The sequence below is a fragment of the Pleurodeles waltl genome, chromosome 4_2, assembly GCF_031143425.1.
Source record: "Pleurodeles waltl isolate 20211129_DDA chromosome 4_2, aPleWal1.hap1.20221129, whole genome shotgun sequence".
Lineage (NCBI taxonomy): Eukaryota > Metazoa > Chordata > Amphibia > Caudata > Salamandridae > Pleurodeles > Pleurodeles waltl.
The window spans coordinates 506,281,777-506,308,542 of NC_090443.1; the positions used below are offsets into that span (position 1 = coordinate 506,281,777).

Genomic DNA, 26,766 nt, shown 5'->3' on the forward strand with positions numbered 1-26,766 from the left:
GACATATTGATTAGCTATCTCGTCCTTTGGTGTCTCTCAACTGGGTCAAAAGATTAATTGGCCTAAAACGAGTCCTGATGTGTAATAAATTATCATAAAGGGACACGTTATCAGTTCTGGTAGCAGAGCGATGGTTTAGCCCTTTGGGGCCCTAGGACGGAGAATTACGGTTTAAATGTTTTTTCTGAGATAATGCAAATTGAAGGTATGATGTGTTGCTAAATTCACCATGACTTTCCTGGGATCTCGGAGCCTGCCTAAGTGAGTTGGGGATGTTCTCGGCGTTTTAGCATGTGTGGTGTAGGATTTGCGCTTGCTCAGCTTATGCATTTTGCAGGTGACTTGTGAAATTTGTGTGTATTTAGGCCAGGCAATGTTGATTTAGTAGGAGTGGGTGTACTCCGCAGTATGAGGGTAGGGAAGTCGGCGTACTTCATATGAGTGTGGCGCTTTGTGCTCAAAAAATTATCCACGTGGTTGGTTGTTAATGTACGGACCCGTTGCAGTCTAAGACTCCGGAGTATATTGACACGTGTAGGAGACACTTGGGTTTATGTTGTAATTTGTGCGGTTTAGTAGGTCAATCGGGCGTGGTTGACAAGTCAAGTTTGAGTAAATTGTGTGAATGAAACCTTCGATGGAGATTTGGCAAGTTCTATAGTGCACTAGGACAAACCATTGACAAGTCAAGAGTAGGATTTGCGGGTCGAATTCTGCTTGCGGGTGCGGGAACTGAGAAGGAGAGAGTAGCGGCCGAGGCTTCAAGTGAAATCTCTGTAAAGTTCTGAAGTGAATGTGTTATCCTTCCTGTAGTAAACCGGCAAATTTGAGTTGTTGTTGTTAAAGGTGCTCGCAGTAATTTTGCATTAGTTTGGTGTGAATCTAGTGAGGGGCGGACGAGCCACAAGACTTTGTCAGTTGCAGTGTGTGAGTGTGACGTCAGTGGTGCCGCGCTGAGATAGGTCAGTTGCCGAGAGGGGTCGCGCACGGATTGGCTGCCGTCCGTGAGAGGCAATAGGTTGAGAAAGGTGGGTGAAGAGCGTACTGGGAATTAAACTCACTTTCTGATTAAATACAAATAAAAGAAAAGACGCAAAGATGAACTTTATCAAAGCTTTTAAGAGCGCTCTGAAAGGAGACGCATACATTATGGCAAATGAAGGGGAGCCTACACCGCCTGAGGGTACTCCAGCTTATATAGTCATGGAGGAAAAGGGTGTCGCACCTTGCCTATGGATGAAACAATGGCGCAAATTGACAGAGAAGGAGGGATGTTTGGCGTTTCTGGAGCACGGAACGTTCAATACGAGAATTTTAGAGAATTTGAGGTGTATGTTAAGTGTACAAAAGCCACCTCCGAGGCCATCTCAGAACGAGGCATTAGCAGTCTGGTATTTAATGGCTATTAAACAGAGACAACAGAAATTCGAGAGGAGAATGAAAAGGGCAGAAAAGACTTTAGCTGAGGCTAGATGGGACAAAGAGAGCAAAATGAGGAGACGGGGAATAGTTGACGGACTCAAATTGTTTCCAGCAATAGCACAGGGAGACGAGACGCAGGGGAAGAAAGCCTCCTGTAAGACAGACAAGGACTCTAATAAGCCTAAAGAGACTAAGAGGTCTTGGATAGAGGAAGATGACTCAGACGATGAAGAGTTTCTTAATCAGTTATTGCATGATCGCCCGCCACCTTATGCAGTAGACAACAATGTCCCAAGCACTAGTGTGGGTCCTGGGAGCCAGACGCAGGAGAAGGGAGTTACTGATACAGCACAGACTAGTGATACCGGTTTGATACAGAATGGTGTCAGTGTACCCACTGCGCCAGACATGCAGATACAGTTGCAACCTCCACCGCAGATACAGAGAATCTATCCAGACGTCCCAGTACTAGAGACTACTACAAATCTGATAGTGCCGCCTGACCCGATATATACAAAATCAAGGTTAGTGCAGCTTGACCCAACTCCACAATTGCTGCCCCAACCGCAGCAACAGCTGATACCAGGGTATAATCCAGCAGCAGGCCCTCCATTTGTACCTGCCCCGGCTTCAGAAAATCAAACTCTGCGAGTTGCTGCTCCGCAGTGTTTTGGACCAGGCCAGACACCTGCTGCCATATCGTTACCAATTACTGTCGGTCCACCGGTGCCATTGTATGCGCAAGGCAAGCCTGGCATGTGTGATCAGGGAGTAATGACCAATGCAATAAGAGGAGGGTCCATAGGAACTCCCCAGTTAATGGCCCCGGGAGAGCAATCAGTTGAAAGACCAAGGTCTTTGTTAAACCTTAGTCCAGTTGAAGCCCCGTTGGAGGCAATGAGACAGGCAGGGCTAGGTGTGCTAACCCCACAGACAATAAGTACGAATGTTTCACAGTCGCCAATGATGCATGCTTGGAATATTTCACTGCAAGGTTTTTCAGTGAAACAGTTAAATGAGTGGTTAGAAAAGACTTATGCTTCACAAAAGACTGCAGCAACTGCAGAGAAGTCAGAAAGGTCAGAAAAAGAGGAGTACCTGAACTTTGTGAGGCTGGGTGTGGAAGCTACTGAACTAGTGGTAGGGACAATAGGGGTAAACAGATTAGAATTGTTCACAGAAGCGGAGTTAAGGTATCTGTGTCCCAAGATTACTAAAGAAGTGGGCAAGGTGCATCAGAGGTTGGCGAACCTGGCAGACACATATAACATTGACATTGAGAATACAAAGCATTTCAAAAGAAGTTACAGACTAGACTTCAACTCTAAAGATTTTGATCACATGAGGTCGGCTGGAATAAGGGCGCATCTTAAAGAAATACTGCAAAGTGCTCAGATCTGGGGAACCTTAGAAAAGTGGGAAGGCAGATGGGCAAAGAAAAGAGATAAGGAGAAAGGCGACAGTCCGGGATGAAGTCCGACTAAAGCTTCACCAGATACCGGAACGGTAAAGATACTACCAATGAGAGAAACAGCTGGAGGAGTTCTAGTCCATGTACCGTGGACTAGGGGAGACATTCTGTCATTCACAAATGACTATCCCAGGTTGAAGGAGAAACCAATAGAATTGTATCAGCAGACAGATAGGTTTGTAAAGCTCGCAAAGTGTCTCTGGGAAGACTTGAATACCTTGTTTGAGATCATTGTTCCGCCCGACTTATGGCTTGAGTGCAAGAGAGGTGTAGACTGACCGACACAGGAGCCGGCAAGGGCTAAGGCGACCGGAGCACCTTCTGAGGAGGTGATGAAGTACTATCATAAAGTGATTGAGTTTTTGAAGCAACAGGTTTCGCCAAAAGTGACAGATTGGCAGAAAATCCACTGGACCTCACAGGAAGTTAAATAGTCTATCCATGCTTACTATGAGAGGTTGTTAAAAGCGTTCAAACATTACAGTGGCACTGAGACTATTGAGCCGAAAGACGTGAACCATCTTGTGTTTAGGTTCGTCGAAGGGCTGAGACCAGAGGTTAGCCAGATGATTAAGAATCATTTGATCTGTTGGCAAGCGAAGCCGATTGATGAGGTGTTGCAGTATGCGAAATACTGTAGTGACGAGATTGAGCTGAAGCAGAGAAAATTGAAGGAGAAAGTGATGGTGATGCACATAAGGGCAGCGCAGGCTGGTATGCAAGCGAATGGAATTCAGCAGATGGTACAGCAGCAACCGCAAGGGAATGGTGTGTTTCAGGCACAACCGAGAGGCCGAGGTCGAGGTTTTGTGAATCGCGGTCCAGACTTGAATATTGTTGTGGTTCAAAATGACGTACAAGGGATGAAAAAGATGTCACCATGTCACACGTGGGGAGGCGTGGGGCATTGGAGGCGGGAATGCCCGAATGCAGTGCATGATGGTGTTGTTCAACAAAGCACTGATGTCGGTATATTTCAAAATGTGAGAGGTCCAAAAATGAGAGGTCAAAATCAGAACTTCCAAAATAACATGGTCCAGATGCCGGGGCTACAGCCCATGCAGCAAATGCAAATGCTGCGTGTTCAACCAGCACAAATGCAGCAGGTACAACAGCAGGTTCTCATGGTACCTAGACAGCAAATGCAATTACCAGTAGCTCCAATGGGACAGCAACAGATGATGCTTCCTCAGCAGGTCACAGGTCAAGTAGTGAGCCAAAATAATACAGTACAGCAATTCCCATTGCGTGGTGAAGATGGAATGAATGATGAATGGTCGGATGACAGTTCAGACAGTGAAGAGTGCAGGCTTGCAGAGTCCCTAGAAGTAGATTAAAGGGGACCCTATGTAGAGGGAAAGGTTATGGGTCACAAGGTTTCATTCTTGGTTGACACCGGAGCTACACGCTCTACAGTCAGAAGTGCGAGGTTCCGAAACTGCCACTTTCAGGGCGTACCATAAGAGTGGTAGGAGTAGCAAACCAGTACTTGACAAACCCGATCACAGATCCGGTGCAAGTTGAGATTGGCAACTTTCAGGGACTGCATAAGTTTGTAGTCTGCGATTCGAGTCCCGTGTACTGGGAAGAGACTTAGGGCCTGATTCTGACCCTGGCGGCCGGTGACCGCCAGGGTCACCGGCCACGGGAGCACCGCCGACAGGCTGGCGGTGCTCCGAAGGGCATTCTGACCGCGGCGGTTCAGCCGCGGTCAGAAAGGGTAAACCGGCGGTCACCCGCCGGTTTACCGCTGCCCTTCTCAATCCTCCATGGCGGCGGAGCGCGCTCCGCCGCCATGGGGATTCAGACACCCCCTACCGCCATCCTGTTCATGGCGGGAAACCCGCCATGAACAGGATGGCGGTAGGGGGTGCCGCGGGGCCCCTGGGGGCCCCTGCAGTGCCCATGCCAATGGCATGGGCACTGCAGGGGCCCCCGTAAGAGGGCCCCGCAAAGTATTTCAGTGTCTGCTATGCAGACACTGAAATACGCGACGGGTGCCACTGCACCCGTCGCACCTTCCCACTACGCCGGCTCAATTCTGAGCCGGCGTCCTCGTGGGAAGGTTGATTTGCCCTGGGCTGGCGGGCGGCCTTTTGGCGGCCGCCCGCCAGCCCAGGGCAAATCTCAGAATCACCGCAGCGGTCTTTCGACCGCGGTGCGGTGTTCTGACGGGGTTACTTTGGCGGGCGGCCTCCGCCGCCCGCCAAAGTAAGAATGACCCCCTTACTGTGCAAAACGAAATGCTCGATTACCTGTTCCAACAATGGGATTGAGGTGCAGACAAACAGTGACGATGAAGGATATGATGGTCAGTTCTCAGAATTAGAGACATAAACCGCAAATTAAGATTACCCTCTAATAACTTTATTCCCGATGCTTACAGTAACTGACTTGCCAGCTGAGTTGCAGGGAACAGTGACAGAGAAAGTGTGGGATCTGACGGGAAAAGAAGTGGGACTGATAAAAGGAGTAGAACCGGTTAAAGTACAAGTGAAGCCAAATGCAGTGTTTCCCCAGGTGCCGCAGTACCACATGGCACCAGATGTCCTTATTCAGGTGTCACAGATAATTGCAGACTTTGTAAAGCAAGGAGTTCTGAAGGAGGTATTGAGCAGTCCATGTAATTCACCAATAATGGGTCAGAAAAAGCCTTGTGGGAAGGTTCGAATTGTGCAGGACTTGAGGAAAATGAACGAGATTGTGGTAAAATGTTTCCCTATAGTGCCAAACCCAACAGTGATTATGTTCCAGGTCCCGTGTGATGCAGAGTGGTTCACCGTTGTAGACTTGTCACAAGCTTTCTTTTCGGTGCCTCTTCATGAGGACAGACAGTTTTTATTCAGTTTCAAATTCCTGGACAAGGTGTACAGTTGGTGCAGAATTCCTCAAAGGTTTTCTGAATAACCGTCCATCTTCAATCAAATATTGAAGAAGGACTTGGAGTCACTAGTACTGCCTTTCAGTACATTGATGACTTACTAATTGCGTCCATAACAAAAGATGACTGTAGATATGACACAATTGCCTTACTGAATCATCTGGGAAAGAACGGACATAAAGTGTCTCCAAAGAAATTGCAGTACTGTCAAAAAGAGGTGAAATACTTAGGACACTTGATTGAGAGAGGGTCCAGGAGAATATCAAAGGAAAGGGTGACAGCTATTTTGCAGATGAACCCCCCGACAACAAAGAGAGATGTTAGGATGTTTTTGGGAATGGTGGGCTACTGTCGCCAGTGGATACCCAACTTTTCAATTATCTCTAAACCATTAATAAAGCTGACAGGCAAGGAAACTAAGGATGACCCGTATACCATAACTCTGTCCAAGGAAGAGCTTGAGTCATTCATGGAATTGAGGCAGTGCATGTGCAGGGCACCAGCTTTAGGTATGCCTGATTACACGAAGCCTTTTCTACTGTTTTGTCATGAACGTGATGCTTGTTCTTTGTCTGTCTTGACACAGGTCCATGGAGGTGCAAATCACCCCGTAGCATATTTTTCAGCTACCTTGGACCCAGTCGCAGCAGCCTTACCGGGTTGTTTGCGCGCAGTTGCAGCAGTTGGTCAAAGCCTCACACAGTGGAAAGGCATAGTGATGGGACATCCCTTAACAGTAATGGTTCCACATTCAGTTGAAATTCTGTTGACTCAAACTAAAACCCAGCACATGACAAATGCCCGACTTACCCGATATGAGACAATTATTTTGGGGTCACCAAATGTCTCCTTAAAAAAGAGATGTACTGTATTGATCCCGGCAACTCTACTTCCTGTTGAAAGTACTGAGATTAATAATGAAGAGGAAGCAGAGCATGATTGTCTTGAGGTAACAGAACTATGTACCAAGCCCCGACCTGACATTCAAGATACACAGCTAAAGGAAAATGACTGCATTATGTTTGTTAATGGATCCTGTTTAAGAGACTCAGTCGGAATACCGAGAGCCGGTTATGCAGTATGTACAATAGCTGGAATTATTGAAGCTTCCTGGCTCGAGAGTGTATTCCGCACAAGTGGCAGAATTAATTTCCCTTACTAAGGCATGCCACGCAGCTGAAAATCTGAAAGTCACTATCTATACAGACAGCAGATACGGATTTGGAATTGTACACGATTTTGGCCAATTGTGGTCACAGAGAGGTTTCATGACCTCTTCTGGTTCTCCAGTTAAAAATGGCGAACAGATTAAGGATTTGTTACATGCGATTCAGTTACCTTTTGAAATTGCCGTGGTGAAATGCAATGTTCGTGTTAAGTCACAAGACTTTGTGTCAATGGAAAACGGCTATGCAGATCAAGTCGCAAGGTTTTGCGCATTGAACTGTATATCGTTCAAGGATCAGTGGGAACTGTTACCGCAAACTGAAAGTGAAACATGTTTGAACTTTTCATTAAGGGTGGTTGATACACTAGATGAGTTAAAATCACTACAGGGTCGTGCAAGCAGGGAGGAGAAATGCTCTTGGCAGAGAATGCAATGCATACAAAGAGCTGACGACTTGTGGGTCTCAGAAGAGGGGAAGCTGGTTTTGCCAAACAGTCTTCTGTCACAATTTTCAACGCTTTATCATGGACAGGCACATCTTCGGAGAGATGCAATGATCAGGTTATTCAAAATTGACTGGTTTAACCCGAAATTCAGACAAGTCGCAGAGGTTACTTGTCACAGATGCATCATCTGTCAACAGATGAATGCAGGAAAAGGGACTGTGGTACCTTTGAGCCACATAGGGAAAGCTGGTGGTCTATTTAGCAAGATGCAAATGGATTTCATTGAGATGCCTGTTTGTGGAGGATTAAGGTACGTGTTGGTGATTGTATGTGTTTTCAGCCACTGGATTGAAGCTTACCCCACACGTAGGAATGACAGTCTCACAGTTTCAAAGCTGTTGTTCGGAGAACTGATACCCAGGTTCGGTTTTCCAATCTCTTTAGAATTAGATAGGGGCAGACACTTCGACATTGAGGTGATTAAGCTCTTCCGTGCTGCATTAGACATTGAACAAAAGCTGCATTGTAGCTACCGCCCTGAAGCATCAGGACTAGTGGAACAGATGAATGGTACCTTGAAGTCGAGAATGGCAAACATGTGTGCAGCTACCAATATGAAATGGCCAGATGCATTGCCTTTAGTGCTAATGTCAATGAGAAACACACCCGATAAGAAGACAGGACTATCTCCCCACGAGATATTGATGGGCAGAGCCATGAGGCTGCCCGCAGTACCCACAAATGCTCTTGTGAATATCACGGATGATATGGTGTTGAACTACTGCAAATGTTTGGCTGATGTGGTCTGCTCTTTTTCCCACCAGGTGGAAGCCAACACATTGCCACTGATCAGGGATCCAGGTCACACCCTGCAAACCGGTGACTGGGTGGTTGTCAAGAAGTACGTGAGAAAGTCGTGTTTGGAGCCGCGCTGGAAGGGGCCATATCAAGTAATTCTGACAACAACCACTGCTGTGAAATGTGCAGGCGTTCCATACTGGATACATGCCAGTCACACAAAGAAGGTAACCTGTCCAACTGATGAGGAACTTGAAGTTTCCAACACAGAAATTCCAGAGAAGGAAGTCTCAGGGCCAGAAAATAGCCAAGGGGGAACTGAGACTGCAGGGGAGCCCACTGAGGACGGCTTAGTCCCTCAAACAGTAAACGAATTAGAGACGGGTGACAGTGAGCCTATCTCAGTAGAGGCAGCGGGATAACTAAGACAAGGAGAGGTTCTCCCAGAAGTAGATAGGTACGGGTTAGAGCTTGAACCTGTTACGGACCCAGAAGAAGAAGAGGGGGAAATAGTAGAGAGAGGTCAAAGCACACCGGCATCCCCTGAGCCAGTTGCAGGTCCGTCAAGAGAAAACACCATAGCACGAGAGGAGGGTGCTGTTCAGCGTCCTGAAAGGCCAAGCAGGAAGAAGACGCATAAAGGTGATAACTGGCCAGAGAAGCAGGCTGCAAAAGAAAAGATCGTACCAGGTGAAACAATAGCAGAAGAAACCGATACAACCCGAGTAGAGGATCTGCGTGAAGGAGAATTGCAAAGTGAACGCAGGTTGAAAAGAAAAAGAACCTCAAATAGAAGGTAGGCAGGTCCTGAATGGGCATATGCAACGACATCTGAATGGCAACAAGAATTCTTAGCGTTCTGTTTTGATCGAGAAGTAACAGGCCAGTACTACGGTACCTGAAATCAATCAGAGAAAGAGACTGTTAAAATTGAAATCGAAAGCTGAAAAGCTGAGAAAGAGACTTATAAATTACCGGATGTGACACTGATAACCTGAATTGACTTTGAAACCCGATTATGACAAGCTGCTAACCTGATTGACAAAAGGGTCCTGGAGTGAGTGAAAACGCTGTAAATACACGCAGAGAGAGAGAGAGACTTGCATCAAGAAGAGAGAAAAAAAAAAAAGAGCTTTTAGTCACCCTCAAGTTGATTGTTTGTTTTGCTTTGTTCTGCTATCTGATTCTTTACAGACCATGGCTCATAATAGAGCTAGTAGCAAGAAGGGTAAGGTATGTGGTTGGTTAAGTGTTATATTAGGTATTGTGTGTGCAATAATAATTGTAGGTGTGATTGTGGGAATGCCGTGGTTGGATAAGAAAGCGACTAACAATGCTTCAAAACCTGAGACTACAACACTAACACCGTGGGAAAAGTTTGAGCAAGATACAAAACACTTGCATGAGGGAACTAACTCAAAAGGGGAACTCTCCACTAACGTCTTCTATCGCTTGCTGAATGAGTATGTTGAAACCATGGATGCGAAAAACTGTTATGTGTTATTCCTTCATCAGTGCAAGAAGGGGTCACTTATCATAGCTTACCATTAAACTTATGGGATAAGTTGTAGTTTGCTACTAACAAGATTCTATAATCAAGAACATGTGAAATACTTTTATCAAATTTGGATGTGGTGTTTTCTTTTGTGCCAGTGATTGAGTTTCTGAACAAATTAGCTTAGGAGCATACTATAAAAATAGTTAGAGGTTTCTTCGAACCGACACTTACATTTGGGAAAGCCTATGCACACCGCAACAACCTGATTTGCTTATTAACACCTGTTGAGAAAAGCTTCTTAGATCACACTGATGATAGACGCAAAGCACTGAAGGAGAGATTAGAAAAGGGGTTAGAGAAACGCACATATGCAAATGATTATGCTTACACAGCAATAAAGACGCAAGGCAAATTAGCTATAGATGCATTACATGTAGGAAGGCTTTGTATATATAGGCCAAAATCTGAACATGACACTTGATTTGTGGGAACGAGTGAATGGAGGCATGTGTTTTTGTTTCAGAGTAAATGGACATTCATGTTAAATGGACAGGATCCAGCGATCCCTGGGATCTATTATATCTGTGGACTTAATGCTTATTACCGTCTCCCTAAGGGATGGTATGGGACATGTTATTTGGGGATAGTTTTCCCAAAGATTTACCAGATTGATGACTTAAAACAAATACCTAAAGCGTCTGAATTACAACAAGCTAGACAAAAACGAGAGACAGCGGCTGCTGTCGATGGTGACATTTGGAGCCATAATTCCTTCAGTAGGGGTTATTCTAAACTCCATAAAGATTAGAAAGTTGTCTACTATTGTGGATAACATGCTGACAAATTTTGCAGGGGCTATACTGCTGATGGATACTGAACTTGCTGCGGAAAGAGCTATGACTCTTCAAAATCGGCTTGCTTTAGACATTCTTTTAGCAAAGAGCAGCAGAATCTCCAAGATGCTCAACGAGCGTCATTGTTGCTCGTATATACCAGACAATAGTAAAAAGATTAGAGGTATGCTTACTAACCTAACTAGAGACAGTACAGATTTGAAGGAATTGAAGGAACCTGGAGTGTGGGAGAAAGTGGGAAAAGGAATTGCCAGAGTAGGGAGCTGGTTTAGCAACATTTGGAATGGGGTTCTTGCAAAAATAGTAGGGGGTCTATTAATTGTTCTGGCCTGTTTATTAGGTTTATGGAGAGCATGCAAAATTAATAACAAAATTAAAAGAAATTGGACAAAGAGAAATAAGAGAAATGAGGAAAGTGAAAGGGAGAAAATGTTTAATGAAATTTGGGAAAGTTCACATAAGGGACAAGATGTTGAAATGCGCATTATGCGCAAGGTGAAAAATTAAAAAGGAAAAGGTTTGTGTGATGACGAATGTCATCAGAGGAGGGACTGAGACAGCGTAGCTTATATAATCTATATTAACATGAAGTGTTTATGAATTAATGTGTGATAATGCCGCATAGAGATCGAAATAATGAGTTTTTGCTTAAACGTGCATTTGAAATGTGACCACGGGGAGTGGCCGCCAGTGTATACGTAGACTAATAAAAATGACTAATGCTATAATTTACTATGAAGAATAAGTTTTATACTAATTATTAATGATTGCATTATTGAATTTGTGCTGAAATCCTTGTAGGCCTTAAGTTAGCATGAGCCGAAGCTTAGCTGCTTGGCTCTCATATTAAACGTATTTTTCCTATTTTGCAGTGTGCTGACTTGCAAAAGGACATGACCCCTTGTTTTCTTCAAACTAGAAGCTGAATGTAACCATAGTAGATCCGTTCCCATGAATTCCACATTGCTTGTAGAAAATGTTAATCAAAATGCAACAGTGTAGATTAATGTAATGTACAAGGTCGTTCAAACCGGTGAAGGCAATGGAGCTATTGACCAAAAGATGTGCAAAGAATTACAAAAGGATGAAATCATACCGGACGTGCTACCTCTGAAGACGCCAATCATGTGGACCAATGAAGAACTTGTAAAATAATATGGGGTGAAAGATTAATGACATATTCCATCTTTTTATTGGGTAAAGATAGTGGGGTATAACCAATGTCCAATGAAATTTTAGGGGAATGTGCAACGAAAAAGGGATAAAAACTCATGACACTGGGAGCCATTTAGGTGGGTTAGGGAATGCTATTGATTTTATCCAGAAACTTTGTCACTCTGGTGACTTATTGGTTTGCTTAGTACCATCCTTGCCCTTAGATTTGCCCATATTACACTTTGCCTCCTTATGAGGGAAGTGCCCCTTTTGCCCTGGAGCTGAATTCTGACTGATGGCGATTAGACTGATGTCCTGAAGACGAAGACTGAACCTGAGTGCTGACCTAAACCTTGGAGGGTAACTATGACAATGATATTGTGATTTATCTGTTTGCTTTTCCTTTCTAGGTACCAACTGCTTACTTTTGACAGAGACCATAGCTAGATGTTTTCCAAATTGGTGTTCCAAATTGTTTTGCATGAAGCCCAACATGCCAATGCTAATTAGCGGTTAGGACAGGTGTTCACCAAATTGACGCAAATAGACAAACAACTCAATCTATGCTTTGTTGAACTGACGCGTTATTGACACTCTGCTAAATTGATCTATGTTTACGCCGTGTTATGTTTTGATGTTTGTAATTCTCGCCTTGATGAAATCTTATCAAAGTTGCCATATCGTGACTATGCTATTATGTTTCTTGGTTTTGAGATTAACCCATATGCTTTTAGAATTGTAACTAATAGGGAATAAAACTCATAAAATTCTATTAAACTGGTGTGGTTATTCATGACTGCAAGGTCATGGTAGTGTTTTGAAATCGATTAATGACTTTGACTAAAGTGAAATGTATTGTTGTGATAAATATTGATGACGTTATTGACTTATTGATTGACATATTGATTAGCTTTCTCGTCCTAAGGTGTCTCTCAACTGGGTCAAAAGATTCATTGGCCTAAAACGAGTCCTGATGTGTAATAAATTATCATAAAGGGACGTGTTATCAGTTCTCCTGCTGTATATCAGTGGCCTTGGGGAAACTCTGTCCACCTGTGCTACGGACGTTCCAGTGGTGGGGGGGAGGAACATCCCTGCGTTACACTCCATGCATGATCCTTACCTAATCAGTAGAACTCACATGAGTCTAAACACTCTCTTCCAGAAATCTGTGGGCTTCATGGGGTCCTTTGGCCTGTCGACCAATTCTTCCCAAACCTACACAGTGTTTTGCGGAACGAAATCCATGAAACAAAGAAATGTCTATTCCAAGGTCATCAGGTTGCTTACACCCAACAATTTTAAATCTGGGGGTGGTTGTTGATGCCAAGGTCAATTGGGAATCGTGTAAGAACAAAACAGCTCAGAAGATTTCCAGTGCCACTGGTTTTATTTTTAGGTTAGTCATGCACATTGGTAGAATACCCAGGGCCCCCTTGCTGGAAGTTTTTAGGAGCAAATGTCTCCCTATCCTCACTCATGGGGCTGGCATATGGGGCTATTTTAACATTTCTTCCTTTTAGATAGAAGAGAATAGGGCCCTGCACCACCTTTTGGGTGTACCTCCATCATATGCATCTTATATTGTCCATCAGGAACATGGTGTTGGGTTCAATTAGGATCTTATCAAACTGGCACCTCTGACATTCTGATGTGTCATCTGCGTGGACCAACATGCAGGTCTGAACAGGAAGATGATCTTGGATTGCCTTGCTTGTGACAGAGGTTTAGCTATCTCTTGGTTGTTCTATATTAAACAGGAACTGACTGATCTGGGGAGACCCAAGCTTTTTTCAGCCCCTACTCACATATTCAAGGCTAACTTATCTTGGGTTAAGAATGCATTTACAACCAGGAATAGACTGCATAGAGAGGAACTTGAAGCAGACAAAATTTCCATTAGGTAGTACGATAGTTTGCAATCTGCACCCCATAATGAACCCTATTTATCCTGGATGGACACCACTTGGTACGGAGTCCTGTTAACAAGGTTTAGGATGGCCTCAGTAAGGTGGCATTTGAGTTTCCCACTGGCTCAATTTAATTCCTCTGCTTCACTTCACTTTTTTTTGTGTAAATATTATAGGGCATTTTCCAAACAGTTTTTAGTCCCAATAAGCAGAGCCTATGGCATTAGAAAATGTGTAGAGGCCTTGTTGTATTTGCAGTCGTTGAATTCCTCTGCATTCCACTGCTCCGTCTGCTCCTTTTTAAAATGTGCGGTTAGTAGGAAAAAACAAATGTTTTTTTGACGGCTTACCATTGTGTTTTGCTAGTATTTTGCATGTTGTTACTCTGAGTATTTGACTGTGTATTTATCTTCTTTTTAATAAATGTTTAGCTGTGATTTCTGTCCATTTTAAGGATGTTTTAACTAACTGTATTGTGCTTTTATGGCCGTATTTTTCCTGCGAAATAAAGATTTTGAAAGAAAGAAAGAAAGGTGAGTTGGGGAAATATTAACTTTAAACTATTGATTGAAAATTTGGCTTTAGTACTTATGACTTTTAGAATTGCTTACAATTTTTTAACTTTTGTTTTTTTGTGAAGGATTGGGAAGATTTCAGCTTTGAGAGTATGACTGATTATGCTATGTATGTATAAATGTGCATTTAAGGATAACATGATACTTATATTATTTAAAATAGGTCTTGCTTAATACTAGTCAATGTTAATTAGTTTATTATAAAATGGCCTTCAAATCGGCCTGCTGGGGGCATGTATCTGTAGACATCATTCGCATTAGTAGGGGTACCTTGACCTTGGAATTTATGAACTTTAAAATGTTGTCTAGATATGAGGTATCGATTGCTGAGATTGACCCTCCCCACCCCTAGCTCGGAACTTCTTCCTACAATTTAGGTGGTATACTATTTCTATGAGAGCGTTTTGTGCTGATTGGGCTAAAGTGCAATGCAAAAGTGATAAGTGCCCGGCGTGCTGGGTGCCACCAGAAACAATTTCACATTTCTTATTTTTCTGTCCAGCGCACTGTTTCCAGAGTTAAAAATGGCTATTGCCTTTAAGGAGGATTCCTGGGAAAAGGAAGTATCTGGATGACCTTAGATTCTAAAGACTGGCAACTCCAGGATAGTGGTATGTGCTTTTGCAAGATACCTCCTGGCTGAATAGATCTAGCGCTCTAAGGCCCATATTTATGCTTTTTTAGCGCCGCATTTGCGCCACTTTTTAACGCAAAAGTGGCGCAAACGAACAAAATACAATTGTATTTTGTACGTTTGCTCCTCTTTTGCATCAAAAAATGACGCAAATGCAGCACTAAAAAAGTATAAATAAGGGCCTAAATGTATCCTAGCATATGATAATGAACTGCCAGGCAAGTTATGTGGGGGGAGGGTGGAGAGGGGAGGTATGGAGGAGCCCTCAACCCTCTGATGTAACAAATTCAGCCCTGAGAGTTTGTATCTTTACTTTGGTCCAAACTCCTATACAAATATTAGCTGTGTTCATTTCCTCTATTTTAATGCACAGATAATTTTCTCTTGGTCAGGGTCCTTTATGGCCAAATCGCACTTAATTACATATCAGCTTTCTGTCAATGTGCACACCTTTTGGGGTCCAAAAAAGCCCAGAAACCACATATCGGTGATGGAAGAATTTGCCTGGCTCTGGTGTCCTAAATGCATTTGTGCATTCGAGAAGGACTTACCAGAATAAACATGGATGAGTTTTATTCTGCTGTATCATCTCTAGGCTCAATGGGCTGCATTTTTATTCTTGGTTTTAATTTCTGTAGAAATCTTTAACCGCATATTCATTTACTGTAAAGTACTGGTACTTTTACCCGGTTATGGGCCTATGCTGAAATCCCTTTGTATATTTTTGAAAAATGTGTATTGTATTGTATTGTTTTATTTGTTTTGGTCTGCGCCCATCTGTCCCGGGTACTAGTACAACACTTTGTATGTACGAGACATAGCTCCCACAACCGTGCCAAAGTGAGTTTATATGTTCATCTGAAATCTTTCTTAAAATAAATTGACAAAGCTGTCATGTCAGCTGTGAGGTGGCCAGGAGGGTGGGAATCCGCAGTAAATTTGCACAAATTTGCTTGGTTTCAAATGTATAATTGTACATGTGTGCTTTTGAACTTGTATCATAACAACGGCTATTGATTGGTTGCCCTGAAGATAAAAATAAAGTTGTGAATGAATGAATGAATTATTTTTCAGTTGTATGAGATATACATCCTAATTTAATTCAATTAAGTTATAGAGTCTGAGGTGGTTATCTTACCAATAAAGGAAGGTTAGCAATCCTACACCTAAAGAGTTATTTAAATCTTGCAATACAGGAAGTGAGTCTTCATGTCAGGAGCCCCAAGAGTTGTTTACACAGAGATATCTTTTAGGTATATCCTTTCACTATTGAGGTTAGATGCAGAGTATTCATCGCAGATTACTAATACATTTTTTGTTGCCTTTAGGTACCTATTAATACACGTAGATGCCAGAGCCAGCGAAGTGATGAGTCAGAGTGGAAATCCCATGTTCCTGTTTTCTCTCTTCTCCTATTACCCTATCTACTATTGCACAACATATTAGATTGTATTTGTCAGTGGTGGTTGCAGTGAGGAGTGGAAGAATGTATCGTCCAGTTGGATCCAAAGTACGAGGTTAATGGTTTCTGATATTACCTTACTATTCCGCATCCACTGCCAACGCTCCTGGGTCCTCTTACAATAGATACCAATTAGCTATTGACCACTTTAATGTTTGGGGGGATTTCTTGAATGATCAATAGATTTAAGCGCAAATTGGCCAAGGTTATTTTTTGTTCCTGTTGGACCTAGCTCTTTCTGCAAACATTTTGCCTTTACCCTCCACCTTTTTTACTGAATTTGTTTTGTTGTCCTTAGGAGTTGTGCTTCTGCTCTCTCCCCTAAACATAGTGAAATTGGTTTGCACCTGATTGGCGTATTTAATTTACTCATAAGTCACTGGCAGAGTGATTTACAAATATTCGGGGTCTGTAAATTAAATGCTATCAGTGGGCCTGCAGGACTCATTGTGCCACCCACTTAAGTAGCCCCTTGAAATATTTCCCAGACCTGCCATTGAAGCCTGAATTAAATTTTAAACTGCTAATTCGACTTGACAATATAACCCTTTTGCAAAGCGTTAAACTCCCCTTTTATTGTATATAAGGCACTCATAACAACTTTTAAGTTTTACAGTAGAAGTGAAAAAGTCCTAAATATGTTTTTCACTACTGTGAGGCTTACCTGTACCATAGGATAACACTGAGTTGTCTTATTACAGTTAATAAGTGCTAACTTTTGATTCAGACCAGGTATCCAGTTCATGTTTGATATCTATTACATTGTAATGAAAAATCATCTTCAATGGTAAAGTCAGGTTTTTAATTACACTTTTGAAAATGCTACTCGTAGAAAGTTGGCATTTTCCTGCTCTTAATCCTTTTGTGCCTGCAGCCCGTCTTGAGTTACAGGACTGGGTGTAACTGGCAGCTAGACTTTCTAAATTCCTCCCACATAGCCACACAATGGAGGGATTATGTGTGCCTGAATGGGCCATGTGCTGGCTGGATGGGGGTGGGGGGTGAGCACAACCCTACTTGCCACTGAATAGGCTGTGCTCTACATTCACAGAAGGGACCTATCACCTCCACATTGTCACTGCAGCCAGCATGAAGCCAGGGCAGGGGAATCAGGAGCCTTTCTAGAAGCTTCTCTCACTGTCCATAGGAAGGGCACCAAGGTATCCTCAAATCCATTTGTTCTGTTCACTTCTGCACCTGCGGAAGGACTCTCAGAGAGCTACCTGCTTCTATGACCTACTGTGCAGTCAGCAAGACTGCTTTGCTGTACCTGGAAGGACTGCTTTGCTGCCTGGAACCTGCCTTGAACCCTCAGGGGCCAGCCCTGCTGTTGAGCCCTGCATCTTCACCTGAACCAAAGACTACCAGTGTGACTTCAGGGACTGGTTTGCTGGCTTCACAATCAGAGCCACAGGGACATATATGGCTCCCACTATCTCAAACTTGCACCTGGTCCCAGCCTCGGTGAGTCCAAAACCCCCAAGTGGTGTCCCAAAAGTCATGGGCTCCTGGATGTGGTGCTAAAGGTGCCCAGACAGTCAAAATCCAAAACTGAGGACTTAGAACTAAAAACTGCTCTGAGGATCAGATTGAGACTGGGACCAACCTGCTTGTCTATCCACCCAAGGTGCTTTGCTGGTCAGCCTGACTTCATGGCTGCTCCTTCTACATTCTTCTCAGCAGGAGCAAATCCTTTTCATCGGTCCTTCTCTAAAGGGGCTTCAGAGCCCCTGGAACTGTCTTCATCTTAAGCCCTCATCCTGCTGGAGATTTTTGACTTCCATAAAAATGACTAAGCCCGAACACAAAACACTTCACCACAGCTTTGACCCAAGGCTCCCTGATGACAAATGCTTCCTCCTCGGACACCACTTGCAGCCTTGCCTCCTTGAACTTTACCTTCTCAGGACATTTTTCTTGAAATTTCTTCTAAGTCCGAAGGTAAATGCTGAGCTGGCCCAATCCACTTCTTATATCTGACACATGCGCTCACATTCTGCCATATTTTTCGACTTTGACCAGTCTCATGTGACTAGATGTCCTTGGCTTGCTCTTTAATCTCTAAGGCACTAATTTGTTTACTGAAACTTTAATAATTTATAACTTTAATTCTACTCATAGGATTTTTGTTATTTTGGTGTCAAATTATTTATTAAAATGTGTTCTATTTTCCTAAATTGATGTGGATTTTTTCTTGTGTTGTGTTTTCACTTTATTACTGTTTGAGTGCTGCTAACTTTACACAATGCCTCTAAGTTAAGTCTGATTGCTTTCTGTGCAAAGCTACCAAGGGTTACACAGGTTAATTTAATAACATTTTGTGGTCACCGTGCAAGGGATTGTGGCTGTGGGTTGACCAGGACTCATATCTAGTCAACCAACAACCCAGTTTCTTACAGTTTCCATCATTTACAAAACTCTGAAAAGAAAGTGAGAGCACAGACAGTTAATGAATTGCTAGAGGTGACGCCTGAAAGCTAGTTATGTCCTTGCACTTGCTCTTAAATGGTATGCATATTTGGTAACCAAACCATTTCATCAGTATAGTCTTCCTGACTCACTTTAGAGGGCATACACATAGGAGAGATGGCATCAGCACCCTCTTCCATTACTGGTGATTGGTACAGAAGCGTCATGTGATGATTTTAAACTGCTTATCAATGTAATATAGTGAAGTCCAACAGCAGTACAAGAGGGTGGGATTTCCATAATATCCATGTAAGATAAATGTAAGTACAGTTAATTAAAATGCAAAGCATTTACATCATCAATAGTCGTCCAGATTAACAGGCCACACGATCCACGCGTGCTCTTGCTACTTCTTTCACCTCAGTTCCCTGTGCCCTTCTACAAACTCACACATGCGGAAACCTTTGTAAGTCTCTCTTCTGCACTGACATGCATGTAGTCTCAGCCAATAGGAGACAGCACTCTGTCAACACTGCAGCTGAAACTGGACCTAAAAGTGCTGTCTGAGCCCGTGTACTGTGGACCTTCTGACGGGGAATTGAGTAACCTTTTTAGAACTTGACTCTTATGGTAATGAGGCGGAGCAGTGCACGGGTGACTCAAGAAGGTGCTATGACCTAAAATCTGAAAACTCTACAGCTCAACAAATAACACTCAACAAACCAATGTCCAGTCAGTGATTTTTCTTTTTAAAAAGAAAGGAAAAATACAGTTAGAAACACACTAAATGCTAAGCACAAAATTACACACATGTGTAAAACGGCAGATGGAAAAAAACTAAGAAAACACACTCTAAAAGGCCTCACAAACTACATTGTGTGAATACTAAAAGAAGGACGCAGGGATTACCTATCCCATTACATCTAGCCCGGGCCGTGTATGTTTAAGGCATCATTAATGGTTTGTGTGGCAGTAACCTCTTACCCATTTAAGCCAAAATACCCCCATGTCTGCCTATTACAAATCCTGCAAGGTATGCGATTATAAAAAGTGAGGACTACTGACTTTGGCAAAGGGCAATCACAATTTACTCAGTAATGAAAAGTGGATAGTTCAATATGCATTGACATTTCTGCACACTCCCACAATTATGATGATATTATGCTTTTCACTATTGAAAAGTGAGAACTATAGGCTTAGACATACTTCACAATAGCAATCATCTCAATAAAATCTGGATATTGTTTCCCAACAACCCTGCAAGACCATAAGCAGTGAGGACCCAAATCATAAACTGCATTTTGCAGTACGTACAGTAGCCCTACAGATGTGCTACTCACAAACTTTAAATTGCATTTCACAAAATTTCAAGCTCTAAATATCGAGTAGCACAATATTGGGAAGGTACAAGCATAGGGGTAAGTACAGATTTACTATTCTTAATTTACATCTACGTACCTTGAAGATGTATAATATGTGAAGTTACGTATAGTAAACCTATACTTACCTATACATACGTCACACAATACAACAATGATATTTAGTCCTCAATATTTTGCCCCCCCAATATTTTTTCCTCCACATTCTGGTGGGAAACATGAGGACGTTATATACCTTCGCAGCCACACGACTGAGCTCTGTCGCAATATCTACTCCACTGTTGCCGACCCCAACCACGAGCACCCGCTTTCCTTGGAAGCCATCTGGATGTTTGTATTCTCTGCTATGGAGGTATTGCCCTTCGAATCTCTCTAAGCCTGCAGGGGTGACAAGAGTCACATCATATAAAGTGAAAAAGTGCATGAACGTCCAAAATGCCTCTTTACAGCAAGTACTGACAAGTATTGTCCTGTCAGCAATAACTATCTCAACATTCCAGACTGTAATTCAATAATATAAAACAACAGTGCACTGCACCTTTAGCTAACAAAAACGTCAGGCCATGCCTAGATCCAGTACAATGCAGGGAGCTCCTGGAAAAAGAAACCCATTACCGTCTCATTTTCTGCATCCTTCTCCAGTCTTAGGCCTTCCTGGTTTGCAGACAGAATGGATCGCCCCCTTTTTCACTTCCCTCTGTTCCACACTCTGAGTCCACCCGTTCAGGGTGGATGTATAAGACTGGGACAGCAAAGCTTTCTCCCAGTTTTTTCTGCCTGCAATTGTGCACCCCGAGGTCTATTCAGGATGCTAGTCAAAAGGTCTCCACTATTTGTAAGGTGTGGCGTGGGCTGAAGACAATATCAACATCCTTACAAGCTGGTCAGAGACACCATGGGGATGATGAAGGTGGGGCCTAGTGTCTCCGGGAAACCTGTGATATGTTATAGTAGGCCTCTGGAGACCGAAGTGGGACATGTTCAAAAGGACCAGGGTGTTGCGGGTTAAGTGAAGTGCCTCCTTGGGCTGGGAATCATTACCGTTGAAGGAGCCAGTCCACCATGCGACGTTAATTACTTAACTTGTCTCCTTTATAAAAAAGTGTACTTCACTTATGGTTGGGCAGTAACTGGGCATCTGGCAAAAAGTGGTGAATTCCATACCTGCCCAACCCTTGCATCCCCTGCCTGGTTTAGAGAGTAGCGAGTGGTTGTTTTCCTGATGGTGGAGCTGCTGTTGGGTGGGTCATCTGGAAACAATAACTGGTGCACAAATGCAGTCCTATTTAGAACAGCTCTTCCAATGCCATGTCACCTATTTTATATCCATGTATGCCATCTGGAAGAAATCTCTCAGAACATGAGGGACATTATTACATTTTATTTAAGAAACAAACACTACTAACAGGATCATACTGTCATGCTAGCCATGTGGAAAAAACACCAAATAAGGGACAACATTTGAAATCATTGAAATAGTTGGGCAAGGCCGCCATCAATGTTCTTTGCAGCTTCAGATGGGTAATCAGGGACTTGTAGTTATTATGTGAGGAAACAGCAAGTAGGAGTTGGCGACCAAATTAAAGTTCTAAGAAATTCACTGGTAAAATGTTTTTGTGCACCCTGGAGACATTTCTGGAGACACTGTTTGACTGTGGCCAACTCGTTCTCTTGGGCATTTAGGAAAAACAATTGGCTCTGGTGTCAGTAATGCAGATTCAGTTGGTGACCAGAGATTCCAAAATACAATTTAGGCAATTGACCTTTACCCAACAAGGATATGGGAGTGGTTGGGAATCTGGGAATGTATTTTTTGGAAAGGGGAAAGTATTCTTGCAATAGCCCCTAGTTCAGAGCAGTTATTAAAATCAGCGTGTGCTCAACAACTGACTAGGTTCCATTTTAAAATGTGAGCTGCAATCAAAATGGATGCAATTTACTTGAGAGGCAGTAAAGAAAGTTAAGCTTAGGGAAAAAGTAGGCAGTGAGCATGGAGATCGAGGGTGAGACGGAGTTTTGAAAAAACTTGCTGGATTTGACGCAGTAACCAATAACCTAAAAAATAAATTTTCCATCCACAATGCGGTGCTAGGAAAAGTTCATAGCAACACAACAAAATGATGGACAGAGTGCTGAAACTTTTCAAATACACACACCCTGTCACAGATCTGGGTTAAAACCATCGTTCTTTTGCTCACCATGCCACTCCTATTTGGACCCAGCCATATGCAAATTGGGTCTTTACCCTGCCAGGAAAAGTTGTCAAGATGAGACCATGAAGTTAAGCAAAGCTGAAAACTTGGAGAATAATAGAGGACCCAAGTCAGCCGTCGGGCACATCCTCCTAAGAGAAGGGGCATGGTGATAACAATGGCTGAGGATCTGCCAGTTACAGATAGTCATGAAGAGGCAACGGTAGCAGGCAGCCTCATGGAATGGCTGACCCAAGACCCACATTTGTAGAAATAGCAGGTGACTCCAAGTAAGCCAAGACACTTCAATCTACATGTTCCTTCTACAAACTTCTACGATCAGGAACTTTAGTCCAATATGTTCAGTTAAGGAGGACGAGAGCTGAAATAACGAGAATGAACAAGGTTGGTAAATACAGCCCAGAACTCGAACATAGCTTTCCAGATGACATGGAGTCATCCAGCAACTGTAATAATGTCCTACTGCCGCTAACATCTTTGAAGCGCCCTCAGTAGTATATACTACTGGGAACCTGTCACTTGCTGACAGATATATTATGACTTGTGCAATAAATTGACTATGTTAGTGGTCAACTCTAGCTCTGGGCTGAGTAATTTAGACTAGAATTTGAACCTACTGGTGTGTTGTCACAATTCGATGGACTAGAGCCCTTGAAATGTAATTAGAGGAATGTGTGTGTGTGTGTGATAAGAGTAGAGGTCAAGCACTTGCACTCAAAGAACGTTTGCCTGAGGTTAATGATTACAACTATTTGACTAACTTGCAAAACACACTCATTAGAGAACAATTGAAGTTATCTCAGTCTTTTTAAAAAGTAAATAAGCTGTTAACGTGTGAAAATGTGCACGTGCCCTGTAAACAGCAAATGTGTATATAGATTTTTATTTTATAGTATTACCTTTTTATATGTCTGTATTCATCCATATTTAGTTTTTCCTCTTATTTTTGGTGTTTACAAATATGTATTTTCCTCTTCTTTTGGTGTATAAATGGAGAAACAGTCACTTGGCAACTAAAATATTTCCAATCTCTCTTAGTGCTCTTTAAAAAAATACAATATACTCACTTCAAAACATTAGCATTTCAGTACTAACAGGTGATAAAATTGTCAACATCAGCAGCTAATTTGGACCAATCTTTGTGGGGAGCCTTCCACTGCACTGCAACACAAGTTGCAACGCTTTCAGTAACATTTGATTTGTGTGCTAGAAACAACATATAATTTTGTTGAAATTTGCAGATTATGCAACAGATGATGCATTATGTGGCAAATCCACAATTATGCGGAAAACACCAGGCTGAACAATCACATAATTCCAGTGGCCCTGAATATACTATAAAAATACATGACATAACCTTACGTGGCAGCCAATCACCTAACAAGAAATTCTTGTTTTACTGTTTTATTAGGAAAGAGTGGAGCTACATTTTCCGATAACTTTGAGAACCCAATTTATTCACCCAAAAAGTTAATGGGTTAAATCTTGGATCAGGTCCCTGAAAAGAGGACCCATGATCTTGCTCAATCCATTAGTTATCATGCTTTTCAAAGATGTCCTACTTGAGGCCTGCTCTCCAAATAAGCAAACCTTTGCCTGCAAACGTTTAGTCATTAATATTTAGAGTATGCTCCTGTCCCTGGAGAAGATCTAGTTCCAGTAATAAACAGCCTCAATGGGTTTTGGTGACGAGGTTAATGATTGTTTGGGTTTGGCGTAAAAAGCGGTCCACGATGCATGGGTGTTCAGGGCGTGGGCCATTAGAGGTCCAGATGACATTTTCCTCCGCACGTCTTTTATGGTACAATGGCAGCCAATAAGGTGGCAGGAGCTAGAAGAAACAGATAGCAATAATGTTCTCTAGTTCACAGATTGGTGGGTAAAGGTGAAGATGATGGGTGTGAAAATCAAAGACAGACTAGACTGACGGTTGGAATAGATGGTGCTAGAGATTAATACCAAAGCCCTTTTTCAAGTAGCATGTTAAAATTACATGAAATTTTACTGTTTTAGTGTGGTAAATCCACCCAGTACAGTGCAATTACAAGTTAAACCCCATGGAATGGGATATAACCGTGTGTGACCATTTTTTTCAGATTGTAAAGACACAATTTACATTTTGTGGGATCTGAACATGTGGTAAATGTATGAACAGGCATGTGGGTAGGGTAGGGAGTGAGTGAAGGAGGGGGCTCGGGAATTATGGGTGGGAAGATGTTGTGTGTCAGGGGATAGCATTGTATGCTCCACCACTAGATAAAAGGGGGAATGAGGCTTGGCTGTTGTTCCTGCAAAAGCCTTATGCAATTTTACTGTGCAGAATTACCAAACAGTAAAATTGGGTCTGGTTCAGTTAAACCTGGAAAAAAACGTTTGTGAACAAAATGATCCACTTGGAATTAGATGGAGTGGAAATCCATGAGGCAACTTCGCTCCACCTGACTGATAATCCGGGCCCAAGATGTTATGGTGCCATTCAGGAGGATCTTGATTATTAGTAAAAGTAAATGAAGGTTTCTAGAATGGCAAAGAATGGGTGAACAAACTTTGGAAGATAACAGCCTAAAGAGCGCAAGAAGTGCAGTGGGATCTTAGTGATGCACTGGAGAACTAAGACTATGGTGGGGAGGTGGAGTGGGTGAAATAGAAGCTCGTAATTGGCATACTGGATTGCAGATCTGGAAAAAGCAACAACAATATCCATGATGCCTAAGGTGGATGTAATAGTTGATTTTGGTTTGGTTATGGAGTCCAAGTTTTGTCTGGCCCCTTCCAGGGTTCATACCTAGAGATATAGGGGCATATTTACAAGCCCCTTGGTCCGCTGGTGCGTTACTTTTTTTGACACTCCGGCAGTACAGAGCGCAGATCCCTATCTACGAGGCCACACAAAGCCACTTTGCATGGATTTCCTGGACTCATAGATATGGAGTAGGGCAACGCAGTGCAAGTTGATGCGTTGTGTTGCCTTACACTGCATGAGAGTGGCATTTCATGGGGGCTGTGGTTTTTTTTATCACGCAACACCTATGGGTTTTGTTGCATTCCAGATTTACAAGGACGTGCAAACCTGGGAATGTGTCAAAACCATATGCCTCCCCAGGGGAGGTGTAACGAGGAGAAATATAGTTATTTCTCCTAATTTTTCGTCTTTCTATTTGTAATGCATTCTGCCGCACACATAGAGAGAGTAAGAGTAAAAAGCATCCATGGGTTGTTTTTGTGCAGTAAGGTGCCCCTTTCTGCATAAACACAGTCCTGCCAACAATGCAGACACCTTTGCTCCATGGTGCAAGGGTGCTGGCGCTAGGCACCAAATTGTGCGCTGGCTGAAAGGACCGGTATGCACCGTACCTCATAAATATGGTGCATTCCTGCCTTTTGAATTGGCGTAGTGCGGTGCAGCAAGAAGACTTGCAGTGCTGCCCTATGCCAATTTGTTGTAAATATGCTCCTCAGTGTTAAGTGGGTTTAATCTCCTACTGTATGTGTGGCTGCAGGTAAAAATGTCCACATCATAAACACAGTGGTCCATATTGATACTTTTTGACGCAAATCAGCGCCAAGGCAGATTTGTGTCAAAAAGTTTCCCAGCGGCTAACGCCATTCCAACGCACCAGCTGGGCGCCTTATTTATGGAATGACTTTAGCCGGCGCTGTGGCCTGGTTGGCGTCAAAATAAATGACGGTAACCGGGCAGCAGAGGTGAAGGGAAGACTGGGGGTTGTGCGCCAAAGAATGGTGCAAGGCAGGTTAGAGTCAAAAATATTGGCTCTAACCTGACTTGCGCCATTTTTCGATGCACAACCCCCATGGAAATGACTCCTGTCTTAGCAAAGATAGGAGTCATGCCCCTCCTGCCCAATGGCCATGCCCAGGGGACTTATGTCCCCTGGGCATGGCACTGGGCACAGTGGCATGTATGGGGCCCAAGTTAGGCCCCCCTATGCCACTTTAAAAAAATATATATATACTTACCTGCACTCACAATGGATGGGTCCCCCCATCCATGGGTGTCCTCCAGGGGTGGGCTAGGATGGCAGGGGGTGTCCCTGGGTGGAGGGAAGGGCACCTGTGGACTGCTTCCATGGTCTCCCACCATGGAAATGAGCCCACAGGTCACTTAATGCCTGCCCTGACCCAGGCTTTAAAAAACGGCGCAAATCTGTCTGGGCGCCTTGTTTTAAGGCCCGCCTCCTCCTCCTGTGCGTCATTTTCACGCCAGAGGGTAAATAAGGTGCACATGCCTTAGAGTCATTTTTTGCACAGGAACCTACCTTGCATGTTATTAGCGCAAGGTAGGTTTTCACGTCCAAAAAATGACTCAAACTCCATAACTTTGGTGCTGGACAGGTCTAGCGGCAAAGTATAAATATGGAGTTAAGTTTGCACCAAATTTGCGTTAAAAAAAATTATGCAAATCCGGCGCAAACAGAGTATAAATATGGGCCTGTGTCTGTTTTTTGATGCTAGATATGGATTCCAGGATTG

At 43.1% G+C, this 26,766-nt stretch overlaps 1 protein-coding gene across 3 annotated transcripts in view; it reads right to left on the bottom strand.

The window, feature by feature from the left end:
- Nucleotides 1-26,766, bottom strand: part of LOC138293021 (dimethylaniline monooxygenase [N-oxide-forming] 2-like) — a 291,867-nt gene that overhangs the window by 94,145 nt on the left and 170,956 nt on the right. For all 3 annotated transcript variants that reach the window (XM_069231994.1, XM_069231993.1, XM_069231995.1), the window contains exon 5: nucleotides 20,298-20,440. In XM_069231994.1, the coding sequence (XP_069088095.1) occupies nucleotides 20,298-20,440 (143 nt within the window). The remainder of the gene's footprint in view (nucleotides 1-20,297; nucleotides 20,441-26,766) is intronic.